This window comes from Trachinotus anak, unplaced genomic scaffold (assembly GCF_046630095.1).
Source record: "Trachinotus anak isolate AG129_WGS33_773 ecotype Australia unplaced genomic scaffold, CSIRO_AGI_Tana_v1 ptg000011l, whole genome shotgun sequence".
Taxonomy (NCBI): domain Eukaryota; kingdom Metazoa; phylum Chordata; class Actinopteri; order Carangiformes; family Carangidae; genus Trachinotus; species Trachinotus anak.
The window spans coordinates 28,277,413-28,296,448 of NW_027273862.1; the positions used below are offsets into that span (position 1 = coordinate 28,277,413).

Here is a 19,036-nt window from a genome sequence, read left to right on the forward strand (position 1 = left end):
TAAACTCACACACACCCCCTGTCAACGCCATCCTGTTCAGAGAGACTGGCTTTCTGAGGCTCCGCCCTCCTGGAAACGTTTCCACCGCTCGCTCATAATGAGTACATGACACATCTGTGAAGCATTCATCGCTGTACAGCTGCCAGCTTCATTAAACACAGTGAGGGATTAGCTGTAAAGAACAGAAAAATCCAGCTACAACTAACTGAAATATCCTTCATCCAACTTTTTTAACATGTTGCAGATCTTCTTTTATGTTTTTATCTGTTTCGAAAATTAAAATCTAAGATCTTCTCTTTCGTCTCAGACATTTCACTCCTAAGATAGCAGGACAGTAATCCCAGCAGCTTCTCAGCACACTGATGCTTCTGTTATATTGGGCACGCCTGTGTGTGTGTGTGTGTGTGATCCTGCCAACACTGATACTCACACGTCCAGCTAACTGCAGCAATTTACAGTGAGCATGTTTCTCTGCACAGCAACACTCACTGACAGGCATCAGTTTCATCTCCAGTGTTTCCATTACAGCATGGACTTGGTTCACAGTGAGTTATGAACGGGCCTTTAGAGTGGCCTTCTTCCATGTTAATCACTCCTTCCATCTCCACGTAACTAAAACAGTGTGAAAAATACACTGTGGCCACACAAATAAGAAATCACACAGGTTCTATTTTTTGCTGTCAGTTTCTGTATTAATTTCATCTAAATCAGGAAACGGAAATAAATGTATGATTGGAAACCCATCAACAGTAACAACAACTAGAAACAAAATACAACAAAAAAGCTAAAGCATAAAGAGCAAATTATGTGCTGTGGTGGATTTGTCAGCTGTGACTTCATTACTTGCATTTCACTTTGTGTTTCTTTACTTTTTGATGTGTGTCTGTATGAAAGTAATTTCATCCATAAACAAAAAAGCAAAATATGTGAAATTGTAGACAAATAATAACTGCAACTGCAAACTTCTGGTGGTGCATCACTGCCACCCTCTGGTGCCGTTAACGCTCATGACAGTTAACAATGCTCATGTCCATGTTCACTGGTTGCAAACAGATACGCTCAGTTTACTGTTCACCAAAAAATATGAGCACATTCAATGAACACGCTCTTCTAGCATATTCGTTCACAACACTGACTGAAACCCTCATGAGAAATGACAACAGTGAGGAAACAATTTAATTTGGGTGAACTAACCCTTTGAAGTTCTTCCTCAGACATATTTTGAACTATGTAAAAATACTCTGCTATGATTCATATTTCTGTTTAATATGGTTTTCCCTCATAAAAAGAAAAAAAAATGGGACTGGAAGCACATTACTCGTACTTCCTCACTGAGAAATCTGGATCAGGTTTGTTGTCACCAAAATCGGCGACTAGCAGGTGTTCTAGAACGGTTAGCGTAGTTTAGTGAAAAAAGAGGGACAGTAGAATGTAATGAGGAGCTTTGGTTTGCTTTCTGACTCCAATTTTACTGGGGAAAAAAACAACAAGATAAAACCTACTACATTTAGGTAGTATAAATAGTAAATAGTAAAGTTACCTGTTAGATTTTTTTAAGGATAATGTAATGATACACAAAGAGACTTGATAACAGTTACCAGTTGGTTTTAAGCTCATACAAAGTTGTGCATATCTTTTACTGAGCTGATACATGATCTATGAGAGAACTACTTGGTAATTATAGAGTTCAGTTAGAAGAGTTTCTGTTACAGATAAAATTTTACAAGAAAAAACTTCATATTCTCACAAAGTTTTATCAAACATTTGCAAAATCATTCTAGTATAATTCATATGCTATAAATGAATTTGAAAGCCATTTTACACTCATGTAGCATGTGAACATCAACAGAGAAAGTGGATGGTGGTGCAGGACAATGTGGCAGTGATCAGCCTGGTGCAGATGATGGCGGTGGTGTCAGAAATACTTGCTGTAACAAATGAAGTTCCTTCTCTCTGAACAGTCTGTGATCTCTACACTGCCTGTGTCATTCTTGGATAAAACGCCACAGTTTTGCCCATTTTGGGGGCAATCAGGCAGGTCAGAGTGCGACATAGGCTCCCCATTCACCCACAGCCAATGACCAGCCAGGAAACGAAGGCCTGTCCACACCTGTGGAGAGGAAACAGCCAATGAACCTTCATGGATTCTCCACAAACCACCTTTTATAGAAAAGATGTCTATGATACAAGGTCAAGTATTACTTTGTATTATTATTGTTCAGACCTTTAAGATTGAATACTTGTAAATTCCAAGAGTCTAGAAAAGCTGTTGTGTGCATAATGTAATCTCCACTTCCAGCCGTGGTTTTCCAGCTCACAAAAAGCAGAACCAGAGCTGGTTGGTGGAGATGGCTTTGTCTGCTGTGATCTGTAAAAACAGATCTCGTATCAGCATTTCTTACCCATGTTGCTGAATATGAACACACCTTCTCAGTGTCGGCCTGAAGGACCTTGGTCATCACAAAGGCATGGTCCGTCCCAGGCTGCACACTGACCAGGTCATACTGACGGTTGGAACTGAACGATGAGCTGAGACCTCTGCAGTGTTCCAGTGCCTCCTCCCAGGTCTTGTTCTCCTTTACCACGACCATGTTGTCCCTGTAGCAGATGAAGGGAAAATGGGCAGAACAGTTTCGGGTAGCCATGTTTCCGTTCACAGAGGAGACGGAGGCACAGTTGCTGTCGTTACTTGGCTCATTTGATGCCCAATTTCTGTACTCCGACAACCCTGCGGTCCACTTCCATGTTCCCCCTGCAGGACAGATGTTGAAAGTTCAGCCACAGAGATGAGATGAAAGTCTGTTTATCTTTTGTTTGAAAATGGACTATCCCTCCTACCAAGGCTGTGGGAATGTGTGATGACAATAAGCAGTTTAATAGCTAGTACATTTTCAACATTTTGTCTCCAGATGTGTGTTCTTGACACAAAGCTACAGAATCATAAAGTGAGTACAGAAGCTGAGAAATGATAAAATAATTATTCTGTTTATCCCGTTATGTCAGAATAATTATCCCGTTATCTCAGGATAATGGGATAATTATTCAATTTTCTTGACATTACAAAGCTCTATTATCTCGAGATAACAGGATAATTATCTAACAGGGTAATTATCCTGTTATCTCGAGATAAAAAAATATTTGTGAGTATGGCATTTCTCGGCTGTCGTACTTGAGAGACTACTGTGAGAAAGATGTTTAGCAACTTGATTTGATTTCATCTAGGAGAGAAGAGAACTCACCATTGGATGAGTTACTGGGCTGAATATATAAGAATAGTTCATAAAATCATGACAGGTTGTGATTGTGTTAGTCCCTACCATCTCTGTGCAGCCCAGTCCAGACCAGAAAGTCCTCTTGACCAGCAGCTGAACTCAGGCGATCGTCTTCGACAATTGCCAGATCATCGTATTGACTCCTGCAGTACTGCCGGGCCTCAGACCATGTCTTTGACTCATTAATGAACGTATACCTGTACCTGTGGTTGTCGACCTTGTGACAGATGAAGAACTTATATCTTTCACAGCTGGTGCCATAAAACCTTTCAGGAGAAATATATAAAAAAAATAAATAAATAATAAAAATTATAGAGAAAGAACCCAACCCGTGGGCTGCCAAGGTGTTACAAGAGGGCTGAAAAATCATATGTAAAACAACACAATTTTGGTGAAAAGATGTTATGTAAAAAAAAAAAAAAAAAAAGTTAAAAGCATGAATGATGTTTTTAAATGTTTTGAAATCTTTACAAATATTTTAAAACTCTTCACTGCAATAAGCCAATGACAGGAACTTTTCTGTTTGGACACCATCGGACCACTTTAATACAGACCACATTATACACCTGTTTGCTCTCTGTCTGTTTTTCTAAATTAAGAAGAAGGAGAGTCAAGAGGCACACAAATTGAATTGACAAATGACCTCACTACTGGTAAACAACAAAGAAAAATTGAGCTCCCCCTGCTTTTAGTTCAGTCCTGAATGTTCGCTTGTTGTCATTACATTAGAAAGTGCTCTGAGAAGGCATCCTTTGGCCTCCGTATTGTTACAGGGTGGGATGTGGGACACCAACATTTTTGGGATTTTCAAGTGGGCCATGAGTTAGAAAAGGTTTGGAACCACTGGAATAGCTAAAATCACCAATAGTATCAAAATCACAACATCAGAATATTAAAATGAATACATAAAATTTCTGTTTTGCCCATTTACAGAAACTTTCTTGATGCTTCTGAAACTGTGGTTTCAAATCTTCTGTCTATAGACAGAAATCTAAAATAATATTACAATATATAAAACGCCATGCTGTGCATAGGAAAAATGTTCAGCAGTGATATTAGATAAATGTGATTTGAAGTAAATCTGCTTAATATGAAAAAACACTGTTAGAAGTTTTTAAAACGATGCAAGAGCAGTCTCACATTACCTTTTGCTGGAGTATGAGATGTAAGCACATTCATCATCTTCGTCTGGCTCTCCATGTCCCCAGTTGTCTGTGACTAAGATGAATGTATTGACCCAAGTCCAGTAACGCGAAGGTTTGAGTTTTTGCAGGCCAAGCCATGCGTCATATTGCATCATGTTCACATCGTTTAGGTCTGACTGAGTATAGATGATGGCCAAGTCATTGTAACCTGTGCTGTTGGACAAATAAAATCAAAATACATATTTGCATGGTGATCTGTCAGAATACAAAATTACATTAACTGTGCAGGATGTTTTGTGATGGATGTGAGGTTTTGTTCACCTGCTACATTTAGATAGGATTTACCTGAACGCTGTGTGACTAAAGGGTATTTTAAAATCAGCCAAACCTCCTGAGCTTTTTTCACGCTCAAACAAACTCTGAAACAAGACAAAGAGTCTGCAGCCATGCTCACACGAAATGTTAATGTCAGCATGGTAACGTGCCCACAATTACAATGACGACATGCTGTTGTTTAGAAGGTATAACGTTTACCAGGTTGACCATCTGTGGCCAGGTTTCCATACAGATTTGGCAGAAATTTTAACAAAATTTTTAGTAACTGACAAAGGAAAATGCTAATTTATGCACGTTTCGATCCACTACTGTTACGTGATAGAAGGTGGGTGCATTTAGATGAGCAGTAGGTGGCGCTGTGTGGATGCCAGTGGATGCCATTAAACCATTGCAGAGGAAGAGGGTGCAACGAGGCGATGATATTAAAACACAGTCAAACCTTAAATGGTGGAGATAATTGTGGAAAGTATGACATGTTCTTTGAACTTATTTATAACTAACATACTATTTGTTTTCATTAATTCACTGTTGTATTTAAGTGCCCTGTGTTAACCAATTACCCACTTTGGACAAGTAAAGTGATTTATTGATTTGTGTTTGTTTTCTGTATTAACCCAGCAGACACCAGACATCAACGAAACGTCATAGAGACATTGGACTCTGACGACGACTAACATCTGAGAGACGTTTCATTTTGGTTGGAAATCAAAATCCAGCACTGGCCACAATGAGACATTTGGAAAATGTTGGATTTTGGTTACTTAACACAAAACCAACAAAATAAAAACATCAGCTGTGGTATTCTATGTCAAATTGACATCAGCATTGCATCGTCTTGTCAATGAATTTAGGTGCTCAACATTGCAACCTACATTCAACCAAATATCACTGTCTAACACCACTGGTGGCAAGCTGTTCTTGTGCCACCACGAGGTTGAGGTGTGTGGTTTTAAGTCAAATATTTTAACAACTATTGAATGGATTGCCAAAAAATGTGACACTTTAATGACATGATCAGCCTCAATTGTACTTTAGTGCTGATCAGCAAATGTTAGCATGGTAACACACATACTAAACTAGGATGGTGACCACAGTAAACACTTCCTGCTTAACATCAGGATGTTAAGATTTTGATTATAAGCATAAACAAGCAAACGTTAGCACTTTGCTCAAAGCATCGCAGCGTTTCAGAGGTGCTGGTTTTGCTGTAGACTTTTAGTCTTGGTCTGATCTGGATCTGGTTCATACAAGAGCTTTCTGTGAGGCAGATTACAGAGGACTGCAGCTTTAAATAACTTATTGTGATTATGAGTGATGTTTATCTGCTCTTGCTCTTTAAATCTATGTATGGTCACTAAAACACAATCATAACTGCTAATAGCTATTGACATTAATGTGCATTAAAAGAAAACCCCACCTCCTGCAGAAATCTTGAGCGTCCTGCCAGGTTAAAGGATATCGATAGTATGAATACTGCTTCCACAGCACTGATCCCAGTACAGACACTGAACTGCAGAGGAGGAGGAGGAAGATTCGTGAGAGGCCCCTCTCCATCATAATCACCACAACCCTGATGTGTAGAGAGCGCTGTGTTCAACCACGCCGTGCTATTGTGTAGTGAGGAGAAACAACGTGACAATTTTTTAATTGCTCAGCAGGTGAATGGATATTATTTAATATCTTGTGTAGATTAAAAACCAAAGTATATGTGTGAATATTATGATACTAGATATGATAAAAAGCACTGATGGACACTAACCAGCTTAAAAACTACTTCAAGCCGTGATTGTTGATGTTAATGTGTGCAGTTGGTGTCGTTACCTGTCTTGATGCGTTGGTTTTCTGTCTCTTGTATAGCGACGTCTTCAGCGAGAAACACTTGGTGCTGCTCAGTGAGCCACCAACATCAAGCTGTACATCACACTACTTTGAGTTCTTTGTATAAGAACAATCATTTGACTAGCAGACACACTTAAGTCAACTATCAGCTCCCTGTCACTGCTTCTCCAGAAACCATTTGACTGTTGGCAAATGAAGTTGAGATTTACCTACAGACCTGAAATAATAATGATGATATTAGTCACTGGGAAGCAGGCACATAAAACCACTGCAGCATTGTACTGTGGAGCCTGAGTCACATCAGGACATCTCAAACAAAAAAATCTACAATTAATCACTATTCTAAAAAAAAATCACTGTTCAAAATACAACATGTTTATGATCACATTTCCTTCTCCTTTTGATATATAAATCAAAATATCCCAAAGGGGTCTCAAAATATTTACAAGAATTAAACAAGATGCATTACGTCACATAATTCATGAATAATACCCAACAGAGAGGAAAACATTCTGCATCAAGTTTTATTATGCACTGATACTTTCACAACTGCTGTCACAGTGCAAGTAAGCTCTGAATTTTATCTGAAACAAAAAAGGAAACAGTCATTAGGAATAAATATTTTCTGCCTGTCAGCCACAACATCTCAGTTAATTAAATCTTAAGACTTTTTTTAACTAAAATCTTTGACAGATTAACACCCCAGAGATCAAAGCAATATTTTTCAGCATTTACAAACCCCAGGATACCTCAAGGTGTCCTGCAGTGATTGTTTACTTGGATTAACAGTTAGTGGAGATGTTGACATGTCCTCAAATGACTAAATTCACGCCCTCAGATTGACGTTCGATCTCACTGCACCTGGGTGGGACATGCTCCTCTCAAGCCGCTTGAGGGATTCTCCCGTCAAGGTACAGATCTCGTCATCTAGCCGGCGTTGGCCGTCCAGGGTCAGGTGCCAAAAACACGACTTCCTCTTCCCATCTCTGCCCAGCTGGTTGCAGGTTTTGCGGAAGCTGTTGTTGAAGCACAGGTTGTGTCGGATGGTGTTCTTCCAGCCCTCCGGAGCTGTCTGAAAGAAGGGGAAGTGCTCTCTGGGAAAGGACGGAAAGGAATTTGAGGATAGGGGATGTCATATATAGTCAAAATAGGCCATGGTGCAAGCTGACCATTAGAAATGACACACAGACCCCCAAGTTTTTGCCCTCAAGCAACTTCCAAAATTGTCTGATTGGATGTCATCCAATTAGTCAACAGAATGTATGTTGTATAATCACAGGGGATTGGACCATTAACCTTCACATAAAACTGTCGGCCATGTTTTACCACCAACTATTAAATTATGACCTGATGAAGTTGTAAATCTGCTGGACTTTGAGGCTCCCAGCGTGGCTGCTCTTGAGCGCCAAGGCGATGAGGATGCAGTAATTCACTGGTGGGCGAGGCCAGCATCCTGGCTTCAGGGTCTTATTGTCCTGGAACAAAATGGCAAAAATGTATTTTTCAAAAAGCCCATTTATTCTTACTAAACACCCACTCATTCCACTTAAGCTGCTTGTGCATGACAATTTTCATTTTAACATTTCCTGAGCAGCTGGAAGACTGGAATGCTTTAGCTCATATGTACATGGGATCTTCAGGATATTATACCAAGCGCCCCCTCCTCACCCTGGCTTTGGTTTTCCTCCCCTTGCATCTGTTCCTGGCTGATCGACAGGAGACGTCTTCATTGTTGATCTAATAGTCAAAAGGAAAAAATACTCACATTGTCTAAATTAGTGCAGTGAGAGATAGAGTGTGAGTGTGTGTGTATATACCCAACAGTAAAAGTTTTAGCTAAGATCAGCTTCACCTTGGGCTCCAACAAAATTAAAGTAGCACTTATAGTTAATGTTAATGCATCAATAATAATGTTCCAGCAATATGATGAACAGTGATATTTACTATTAAAAAACTAAATAAATGCAGGACCTTTACTTGTAATAGTATATTTTTATAGTGTGGGATTACTACTTTTATTTGTAAATTAAAGAAAAAGTTAATTATAAGAATACTTCACCTACTAAACCTCACTTTTCTCCCACCAGGTTTAATTTTAAATATGTAACCTCTTCATATTTAGCAAATCACCACCAGAACGCAAATCAAGACAGGTTACACAAGAAGTACTGTGAGTGAAGCATACAGAGCAGTGTCTGCAGCGTGTACTGTACCATGTACTCCGGCTGCTGTGGCTCCTCCTGGAGTGGAGCGTCATCAGGGCCAAACATGTGGTGCTCTGCTGCAGGCGGATGTTCAATCTCTGCAGGCTTCAGCACAGGTGTTTCCTCTGCAGGTTCACGGAGAGTCTGCAGATCCGCTGCATTTGCTCCGTACTGGATTGGGCAGAGGATGTTAGGATTCACCATTAGCCACAGGTTTGGCCTCACAAAGGTGTCTGATGGACAGAAGAACCATGGTATTTGCAACATTTGTAGTGCTACAATGATCAGTTTAGTGCATTTCCCTCAGCAGAAGTCAGGGACATAATTACAGTAAACAACAAATACAGTTTTATTGAAATGAATAATGTCTCAAAATTAAAAATATATACACATACATACATACATACAATATATATTAACATGCCACCACCTGAGGGAAAGTGAACGACCAAGACACACAAATACATACATGCAAAAATTATACTACATATGTATAATTAACTTTTCTCTTTCTCTCAGATTACCTGATGTTTTATCGTAAAAAGCAAACTCATCTTTTCTTCTTGAGGCTCTTGCAGGAGGCCTCTGGACCACATACTGATCATTCGATTGGTCATCTGTCATCAGAGACGGGACAGTGAAACACACACATTACACAATATCAAAATGCACATTTGTGATTTAAACCTGAGGCTGCATTCATTCTTCCTGAATGTAATATTAAACCACGAATTGAACTTGTTTATAATAACAATAATAATCTGTGTCTGCTTGGTTTTCTGTGCTACACAATTGGCTCATGCTTTTAAAAAAGTAGAACTGTCACCGTGGTACAAGTGGTCGGTGGTTGTTGCCAGTTTCAGCTCCTTGTCCATGTCCCAGTCCGTCAGACCAACAGTGCAGTGCAGGTCAAAGAGCTGAGCTGTGGTTTTTAGTTGGAGGGTCATACCTGTACGTGTTTGTTCCTCTCAGTTCTACAGCGGCTCTGACAGGCCTGCAGCTGCAGCTTATACAGCAGCTGGAGCTGAACAGCCTGATTAGACTTAATTAAACCTGAAGAGAGTTCAGCCTGTGCTCCATCACTCGTTTGTGTGTAGTTACTAGATTTGAATTAAATAACACTGAATTTGTTTCACACATTAAACTGAGTGATAATTAGGAATTTTCATTAAGGATCTGAGACTAAATTGAGTTTGATCCACTTGGTTCAGTTGGTGCAAAATGAGCAAACTTCACCTGCTGAGGAAGAGGAGGAGCACGAGTTGCAGCTTGTATTTTAGACACTTTATCTTACAAAATGCTAAAACTGACACCGGAATAAGCCATTAGATGAGTCTTTTCTTTTTTCTCCACACCTGCATTAGTGCAGTTTATTTCATCACATTTACAATACACATTTCACAAGTAAGAAACAGATCAAAACAGCAATAAATCAATTTTTACAGCATGAGAAAACAAAATCATATAGTCATCTTTAAATATCTATATACTTTTTTATAGTCATTAACATTACATCTGCCATATACTCAAGATTCTCATGTTCATTTACAGAAACCTCACACAGGAACAGGGACGGTGAGGACTGGAAGCTCCTGTTCAGCCGTTTGTACTTTTTAATATCTAACAACAATTTAGTTAAGACAGCAAATCAGGAGGGGCTCACACATTTCACTTGTTAGGTTTAGGGGAAAACCACAGTAATGAGCAGACATGCTGACAAACCTAGTACAAGAAGAGAAATAAAAATACAGGTTATATAGAACCTGGTGGTGACTGACGCTGAATAGAGGAATGTTTTCATCTCTGCTTTGATATGAGGTTGTCTTTGTTCTGATTTTAGTAGGTGATTAATCTAAAACATACAGTATACTGCACCTTCAGCTGTTCCATGTGCATGAACATCAACATGATCATCAAGAGGTGGTTGGTGTTTTGTGTGCTGGGGATTCAAGAGAGAAATAAATCAAGGCTCAAGGTTTTCTGTCTGGACGTAGTACATTGCAAATTCTTCTTCTGGTTTGTTTTACCAGCTGTTGTGTCAGGTGGACGTGGCGTGCCGCCAAAAACAACACATGGAGTGTCATAAAGTTTAGACAATCAAAAGTAAGTGTTTGAAAGTCAAATGAGTTTCCTCCTTTACCCTGTGAGCTCATTAAAACAGGGACCAACCACCTCTGCTGCACCAGGCTCATGTGATTCTCCTCCAGTTAAAAACTGTGTGTTTAAGTTTAAATTAAGTGTTTTACTTTGTTTGTGATAATGAGCTCAACAGGAGCTCACATTACAACAGGAATCTCGTGTGCCGAGAACCAATTCACACTTATGAGTGAATAATGAAGAAAATTTAGCATCAAACCATCAGAATCTTTCACACCCAGCTGTGACTGGAGACGAGACGTAAGACTGAATGAAATGATGAAGGGAAGAAGACGAGGGTTGTGAGGGGGAGAAAGAGTAGGCTTAAAAGATAGGAATGTAGTTGTCGATCTTGGCGCGATGCCGCTGGGCGATGCACTCTGCGATCCAGACGATGTTCCTGCACTCCTGCTCCTTCAGTTTGACGTAGGCGTAGAAAACACTGAAGTGGAACTGGTTGAGGAAGGCCAGCTTGTTCAGCTTCACCTGCACAGGGAGGGAGGAGAGAGAATATAGGGAGGAAGTGACGATAAGTATACAAACAGCACAAAGCTCATAATGACATGCACACCTCTTATTCATTTACAGGGCTGCACAATCACAGCCAATGTGATCAACCTGATTATTTTACTTCCACACTGTACTTCATACACCTTTAAATAACTGTGTTAAAGCAGCAAAGAGCAGTTTGTGAATGGGGAGCAGCCACTCTAAAAGGTAAAGCAAACAAATCCAGTTTAAATAACTCCCAGTAAATCTGTGATTGTGTTGATTACATGATGATGATGTTTTTTGTTTTTTGGTTAGTAATTAAGCTTCTCTACTAAGGTATAAAATGTGTGTCTGAAGATATGCGTCACCTCGTGCTCAAAGAAGCGATCCTCCAGTGTTTTGTCTCCTGGGTTACTGCCGGCGCCTTCAAACAGCAGCTTGTACTCCTGACCACAGTAGCAAGCAAATTCAGACACAGACAGGTTGTCAACTAAAAGAATGAACTGTACGATGAACTTAATCAAACAGTGTTTCACAAAAACTGTGACTTCAGACACAGAAGTAATACGACAAACTGGAGAGACATGACTGAACAAGGCTTCAAACTAAACTGTGTTGGCTAATTTAAAATTCTCTGCAGACCAGAATGATTCACAGTATGTAGCAGAAACTTGACCTTTCACATTTACTGTGTAAAATCAGAGGGAATGTATAAAAACACATTATAACTTTTGAATGGGTTTAGTTGATGTTTAAATGCTCAGGTGATGTCTACAGGCTAAAGCTTTTGGACTTACAGGATAGAAGTCAGCAACGGCCTTGACCTGCTCGTAGTCATCTGCCCGGGCCAGCTGAGCAAGGCCTTCTGGGTAAAGCTTGCCACAATGTGGGAAGAGCTTGGCACGGTCCTCCTTGGAGAGCTCTGTGCCGAATGAGTTGATGGTGATGATGAAGGCTCTCCTGTCAGCCTCGAACTGCAGCAGAAACAGGAGCTCAACGTTTTCATCCACACGCTTTTATCTCACTATCATTAAAACCCACTTCAAGTCCACCGCTGCTCTAGCTTTTGCAGGAGCACATGTGTTTGTTGATTTTCACCTATTAAAACAGGGCAGAGACTCACCTCCAGAATGGGACACATGGTGTCAGCCGTGGTTCCTCCGAGGTTGGAGCAAAACTTATAGAAAGCTTCCAGATAAGCCTGAGAGATGACACAAAATGTATTAAGTAAATAAATACACGTAAATAAATAAATAATATTAATTCTAGTTTTTTTTCTGCTTTGCCAGATCTTAAAAAACACTTCACACAAAAAATTTACATAAATGCAGGAGCGAAACCAAGGACCGTTCTCAAATTAAAAGGTTGTCAGTTAAATAAAAGCTTATCAATTAATTTACATTTGCAATCCTCTGTTTGAACTCGTTTCAGTTCATCCTGCCTTTTATTCTGTAAAGCACTCTGAAAATACTTATATACTTTACCTTGTAAAGTGTGTTACGAATGATTTCAATGTTCATCTCGTCCAAGTCCTGTTCAGATATACAGTCCTGGAAGAAGGCAGCTGAAAAGAAAAGAGAGAATTTAATGTTTGAAGTTTCTTTAAGCTTTGGCACCTTTTCTTGTTGAGCACGAGACATTGCTATTCAGTTTTCATATCTTTCTTAGAATAAAATTTCAGTTTAAATGGGGGTACGTACCCAGAGGTGTGTCCACCAGGATGGCATTGTACAGCTCGGCAGGGGTCTGGGCGATGTTGACCGCCTCCATCTGCTCAAAGCTGCCCAGTGGGTGACACTTTGGCACCAGCTCAGAGATGGCCCGCTGGTGCAGAGTGCCCGTGATCAGCAGGATGACGTTATCGATCATGTAGCTGTACCTGAGTTACGTAGAGGAGGGACCAGGAGAGGATTTATCATGACAAAGTACAGAAGAAATACTTATGACAAGGTCTCCTACTGCACTGAAGCTTTAGCGATGTCCCTCACTTGTAAGTTGCTATGGATAAAAGTGTCTGCTGAATGAGTAAATATGGTAATAATGTCATGTAAGAAGTTAACTCATCTGTCTGGGGGCAGATCACTCTGTGAGCTACTTTTTGATCATTTCCCCGTTTCTGGTTTTTCTTAAAATTATACTACAGGTCTACTACTACTACCACATACATGCTACAACATGTATATGGACAGTAAACTTTCCATTACAGCTGACTGTTCAAAGCATTACATTAAATTTGAATTCATCACATTTATTTCCTACCTTCCATTGGTCTGAATTCATTTCAGAACAATGTAAAGATCACACAATGTGCCACCGTAATGCAAATTGATACAGGAACAACGTCTCAGCTGGTGCATTCAATGACATGTGTCATATAAAGGAACTGTTGTCCAGGAGTTTGTGTTTACCTCCTGCATTTTACTTTTTATGACTCTGTAGGTGTATAAATGACTATATGTTTAGCCTTTTTGTACTGTGGATTATTTTCATTGTAAGATATGACCATGTGCAGACTGTGGGGAAAAAAAGGGAGAAGTCTCTCTCTCTCTCTCTCTCTCTCTCTCTTTAACTTTGACAAAGACAAACACCAACTGAATATTCACTGTTATGGATTGTCCTAGTTTCCTCTTGCCGCTTTTTGTTGTGTGCTGAAATGAACTCAAACCAACTGTTGTGCTGAGGGTCAGAAATCAAAACAGCTTTACATTCACCAATTCACCCACACATTCATACACACAGTCGCACACTCATGGAAGATCCATCAGGGGCAATTTGGGCCTCAGTATCTTGCCCACGGACACTTAGAAACACAGACTGGAGAAGCCAGGGACTGAACCACTGACCCACCGGTTAGTGGACGACCGTTCTACCTCCTGAGCCTTGACTTGATGTTAATGGGCTAAAATATCAGCATTTTAATGAGGCTTTCACAAGAGTTTCTTTGTTCACACAGAGTGAAAGGTTATGTGTATCTGGGTGCGTACCCACCACTTTCCTCCAGCAAGGTGAAGCCTACTTCACGGGATCATTACATAATGGTCATGGATTGATGGGCGGACATTGATGATGTTATTTCCATTGTTAAAAGCTGCCCATTCACCTGTTGGTATCAGTATTTTACAAACTTACGTGATGAAGTCCATGAAGCTGGCGAGTGGCTCGTACGACTGGTTCCTCATGTGGCGAAACTCCACCACCATCTTCTCCTTCAGCTTGTCATCAATAACAGACACGGTGAGAGGAGACGCCTCGTTTGCCAGGAAGCTGCCATAGTCTGTGCTCTGCAGGTGGAGCTTCAGATCTGCAGGGGAGACACATGAACAACAGAGAAATCACAGCTGATTACAAGGCCCCTCTAATTAGTGTTATACAATAATAATAATAATAATAATAATAATAATAATAATAATAATAAAAATAAATAAATAAATTACACTGCAAAACTAGTGATCTTTAGCCAAGATGGCTAGTTCATTAATAAATTAGTCATTTAAGTAATAATGAGTACTAACAATAATAATAACCTTTACACAGCTTTTATGCCAGCATTGGAGGGAGCCACAGAGCCACTGACATCTGTCTGAAAGGGACAGCCAGCACGGTGGGACAGCGTATAATCCCAAATGTGAACGTTGTAGTTTGATACACATAATTTTCATCAGTCATTAATCTGACAATTATTTTTGCCATTGATCAATCATCGATTAGTTTTTTGTCTAAAAAAAAGGTAGAAGATCCCTTTCACCGATTCCCAAAGCCCTAAGTGACGTTTATCAATGTTTTGTTTTGGGCGACCAACAGCCAAAAATATTCCAATTACTTTCACTTAAGACGAAGGAAATCTGAATAATATACACACTTAAGTGTGTGTATTTATAAGATGGAAGCATTGAATTTCTGCATTGTTTCATTAAAAAATGACTCAAAAGGATTAACTGATTACCAGAATAGTTGACAGTATTTTTTTGTATTGATTGACTAATCGTTGCAGCCATTAGATTTGTTTTATCTATGATATAAAATACAATTTTTATAGATTTGATATTATTTGAAAACAATATTCATAACAGCGAATTTCAGGCCTTTGTTATTAAAGTTGTATTTTTTTCACTTTTTATATGAATTTACTCTTACACAACACTATTAACACTTGATGTATTATTTATAATATACAATGTATATATACAATGTAAAAGAGGATGCCCTGTCTTTTTTCCCCACTCTTGGATGTACTGTACAGCTGTACTGATGCTGGGGAAACTAAACACCTTTAAAAAATACTGTTTGGAAAATTATCCACAGCATTGTAAAGTACAGTTGTATAAAAGAACCGCTGGTATGATCTTTTATAGACTCTTTACTCTATTACTACAGTGAAATTACATTAACAGTTACAGTGATGGTCACCTGAAAACAGCCACAACCAGTCACAATACAGTATAACGCAGCCTGGCACGTCATTTTGTCCAACCTGACCGAAACAGGATAAAAGCTCCAAATCTAGTTTCATTTCCTCTAAAAAAAAAAATGCCCAACATTGATCAATAAATGACAACACTGAGCTAGCTTATGTTAGCATTATGCTAGCTGGGTGGCGAGCTTAAAGAGGGAAATTTTAATGGATATTTCTCTTCGTAGTCGTTCAAATTGTTGATGTGAAGCTTAATATCTAGCACTAAGTGACAATAATTTCAAATGGTATACTGAATGGTACGATTAAAAGCAACATTGTCGTAAACCGCGCTAACAGCTAACTAGCGTCGAGAGCGACAGCTGACGTTAGCTAGGCGGATTAGCCCCGGTGGCTAGCTGTTAGCTGTTAGCTATCACCCGTTTTAACTCACCTTCCAGGGTCTCGCATTGAACGAGGTTTAAATAATCCGCCTGGGACAGTATTCCAGCTTTAAAGCCTCTGACCAGCCCCTCCAGGTAGCCGTTGTCGACGTTAAAATACAGCTCGGAGAAAGGCATCCTGTCTGACCGTCAGCTCCGTCTCTTCCGCAGGAGAACCGTCCGCTCGTCCGGTTAGCATTAGCATCAGCTGACTGAAGCATGTGACCGTCACCTGATCAGTCATCTGCTGCTCTCTCTCTCTCTCTCTCTCTCTCTCTCTCTCTCTCTCTCTCTCTAGAATAGAAAAGAATAGAATAGAATAGAATATCTAATATAATACCATTTCTATTTTATTTTAAACATAGGTTGATTTAACTTCTGTGGGAGGAAAAAACACATCAAATACAAGTAATTATCCCAGTTGTAGTATTTCTATATATCCTAAAATTCCTTGAAGGAATCTTTACAGTTGTGCAAAGTGCCTCACACGGTTTAGGCCAGTAGAGAGCAGGGCATGCAAAGTTGTGTTGTAGTACTGTGAGAGAGACGACAACTGGAATATTATATTTAGGTCTATACAACATTATAAGCTACTATAAATTACTGTATCTGCTGTGCCTTTGGCACTATGGAGTAACCTTATACGATCATTCCTCTCTATTAAATTGCAATAAAAAATGAACATACATATATCACATGAAACCACACAGTGCTGCCCACTGTGATAAAGAGTTTGCGATTAAATTAACATCAATGAATTCACATCATATTTAATTATACTCTGCACACAGCTCTGCGTCCATCTCAACACCGTTCTTGTCGGTGCAATAGTTCACTAACTCCTGAGCTTACACGACAACCCATACATCAGAATAAACTGCAGTTCCTACCGTTTCACATAGTATAAAGAATTCATCTGTGCGTTTTGCCTTTCTCAAGTAATCCGGTTTTAAAATTACAGCAACAGTTTGTCTCCTACTTCGGACTGATATTCTACGTAGTTATGTCAGTACATTATATATTTTTTTTTACAAATTATTAATAAGACATACAGTAGGCTATCCCACTATCATGGTATTTATGTTGCCTGATTCCAGACAATCCACACAAGTATGAAAAGATATTTCGGTTATCATGCTTCCTTTAGTGGAACACATTCAAGAACATGGAAAATTCATAAACACATGCAAAATCAGGGGAATACCGTGTTCTGTGATGTTACCTCCTTGATTATTTTTAGTGTGGAACACAGAAGAGGAATACAAACTACAACCTGTGCCCCAGTAGACTTTTATGTCTAGAAACGACCCTGCTACAAAGTGGATTATACAATGTGTATTATTTTCAGTTTATTTATTATGTTTGAAATAAAATAATGACGATGATGATGATCATACTGGGCAAAATATAACTTCAAGTAAGCTTTAAAAAAAAAAAAAAAAGGATAGTTTTCATTACAGAATAAACCTGAAACATACTTTTGCAAGCACGCAGAGGCATCATGTACAGCTGTACCTTTTACAGTTATGTATAAGTGCAACACAGAACTGTTGCACAGAGCAGCTGTGGACCATCTCAACAGAAATCAGTAGATTTCCATAATGTCCCTCACTCCCACAGGTTGGGCTAATCAGCAGTTGGGTTCATTAAAAGAATCTGACTCTGCTGACACACCCCTTACCCCACTTACATCTTTCAGCAGCACTTATATAATTCATGTCACATGTATTTTCATTTGATCTGGATGTTCCAAGATGACATTTTCAGACAGTTAAGTTCAGTTCAGTTAAATTTATTTCAGTCATTATTAATATTTATACCAGTGGTCATTTCTGCCCCCCCATCCGGTCCGCTCCTGATGTCAAAAATATAATATAATATAATATAAAAATATTTTTTTTATCTAATTATTTTTTCTAGTCGTTTCGTACAAATTTAAATCCCTTCACCTACACTTGAAAACACAATTCTATTTTAAAAAGGTTTGAAAAATGTATTTCCTGTGGTGCCAAATAATGGCAAAGGGCAAAGGTGCCCGCAACATGACCAGGCGGCTTTTAAGAAGAAGAGAGCGGGTTTCGGGCTTTATTTGCTGTTTGATTGTGAATAACAACGATGTCCCTTTCCAAACCGAAAAGGAAAGTACACAGACAGTTTCTAGGAAGAATGACATTGCAGAATTTTCTTTGTGGAGTCCGGTGGAAATGCTATGTGCCTGATATACGAGGAAAAGTCGCTGTTTTACAAGAATATGAGTAAATACACATAGAAATTAAACATAATATTAAATATTAAGGTGTAGGCTGAACCTTCCCCCTCCAATAAAAAAATAAAAACATAAGACACGAAAATTCAAATTGGGTCTGGATCCAGTTTTAATGCCATCAGATGTCTTCTCCCAGTACAGAGGTTTAACACATATGTATGACATGTAGAACAAACATTAAAATGGTGCCTGCAAACTCCTTGTCGAGCCTCTGTACCTCCTCTCTGCATCAGCAAACTCACAATGAAGTCCAAGAATCCTTTGACTTATTCATTATAATCTCATTAAACAGTCTCCTCTGACTGTGCAGCTGCCAAAATCTCCACGAGACAGGCAATCAGAAATCACCGATAAGCTGATCAGAATAACTTTAATCATCACTGAGGCTCAGTAATATCAAAGGCTGCCTTCCTTGCCTTTGCCACATTTCCATCTTTCTTTACGTGTTACTGCCACCAGCTGTGAATTAGGAAAATGACGTGAAACCAATATCTGCATGACACAAGCAAGACG

General features: G+C 39.3%; 3 protein-coding genes across 4 annotated transcripts; all 3 read right to left on the reverse strand.

The window, feature by feature from the left end:
- Positions 1-516: 516 nt before the first annotated feature.
- LOC139628158 (macrophage mannose receptor 1-like) lies at positions 517-6,978 on the reverse strand. 2 transcript variants are annotated; one of them, XM_071489553.1, is made up of 6 exons: positions 6,575-6,978; positions 6,171-6,360; positions 4,418-4,630; positions 3,318-3,538; positions 2,427-2,752; positions 517-2,110 (listed from the first exon to the last, which is right to left on the reverse strand). In XM_071489553.1, exons 2-6 carry the CDS (start codon positions 6,308-6,310, stop codon positions 1,916-1,918), a joined length of 1,095 nt encoding a protein of 364 aa, XP_071345654.1. In that variant the 5' UTR covers positions 6,311-6,360; positions 6,575-6,978; the 3' UTR covers positions 517-1,915. The 2 variants fall into 2 exon arrangements, with proteins under 2 accessions (XP_071345654.1, XP_071345653.1); XM_071489552.1 differs by having other exon boundaries at positions 518-2,110; positions 6,171-6,978.
- Positions 6,979-7,102: 124 nt separating this feature from the next.
- Positions 7,103-9,815, reverse strand: foxr1 (forkhead box R1). The gene is made up of 7 exons (XM_071489555.1): positions 9,623-9,815; positions 9,321-9,413; positions 8,806-9,029; positions 8,261-8,329; positions 7,940-8,067; positions 7,454-7,686; positions 7,103-7,176 (listed from the first exon to the last, which is right to left on the reverse strand). The coding sequence occupies exons 1-7, from the start codon at positions 9,741-9,743 to the stop codon at positions 7,148-7,150; spliced, it is 897 nt and encodes a 298-aa protein (XP_071345656.1). The 5' UTR covers positions 9,744-9,815; the 3' UTR covers positions 7,103-7,147.
- Positions 9,816-10,132: 317 nt separating this feature from the next.
- LOC139628160 (V-type proton ATPase subunit d 1) lies at positions 10,133-16,475 on the reverse strand. Its single transcript, XM_071489554.1, has 8 exons — positions 16,269-16,475; positions 14,554-14,725; positions 13,125-13,303; positions 12,909-12,988; positions 12,548-12,625; positions 12,222-12,398; positions 11,793-11,870; positions 10,133-11,418 (listed from the first exon to the last, which is right to left on the reverse strand). The coding sequence occupies exons 1-8, from the start codon at positions 16,393-16,395 to the stop codon at positions 11,257-11,259; spliced, it is 1,053 nt and encodes a 350-aa protein (XP_071345655.1). The 5' UTR covers positions 16,396-16,475; the 3' UTR covers positions 10,133-11,256.
- Positions 16,476-19,036: the final 2,561 nt, after the last annotated feature.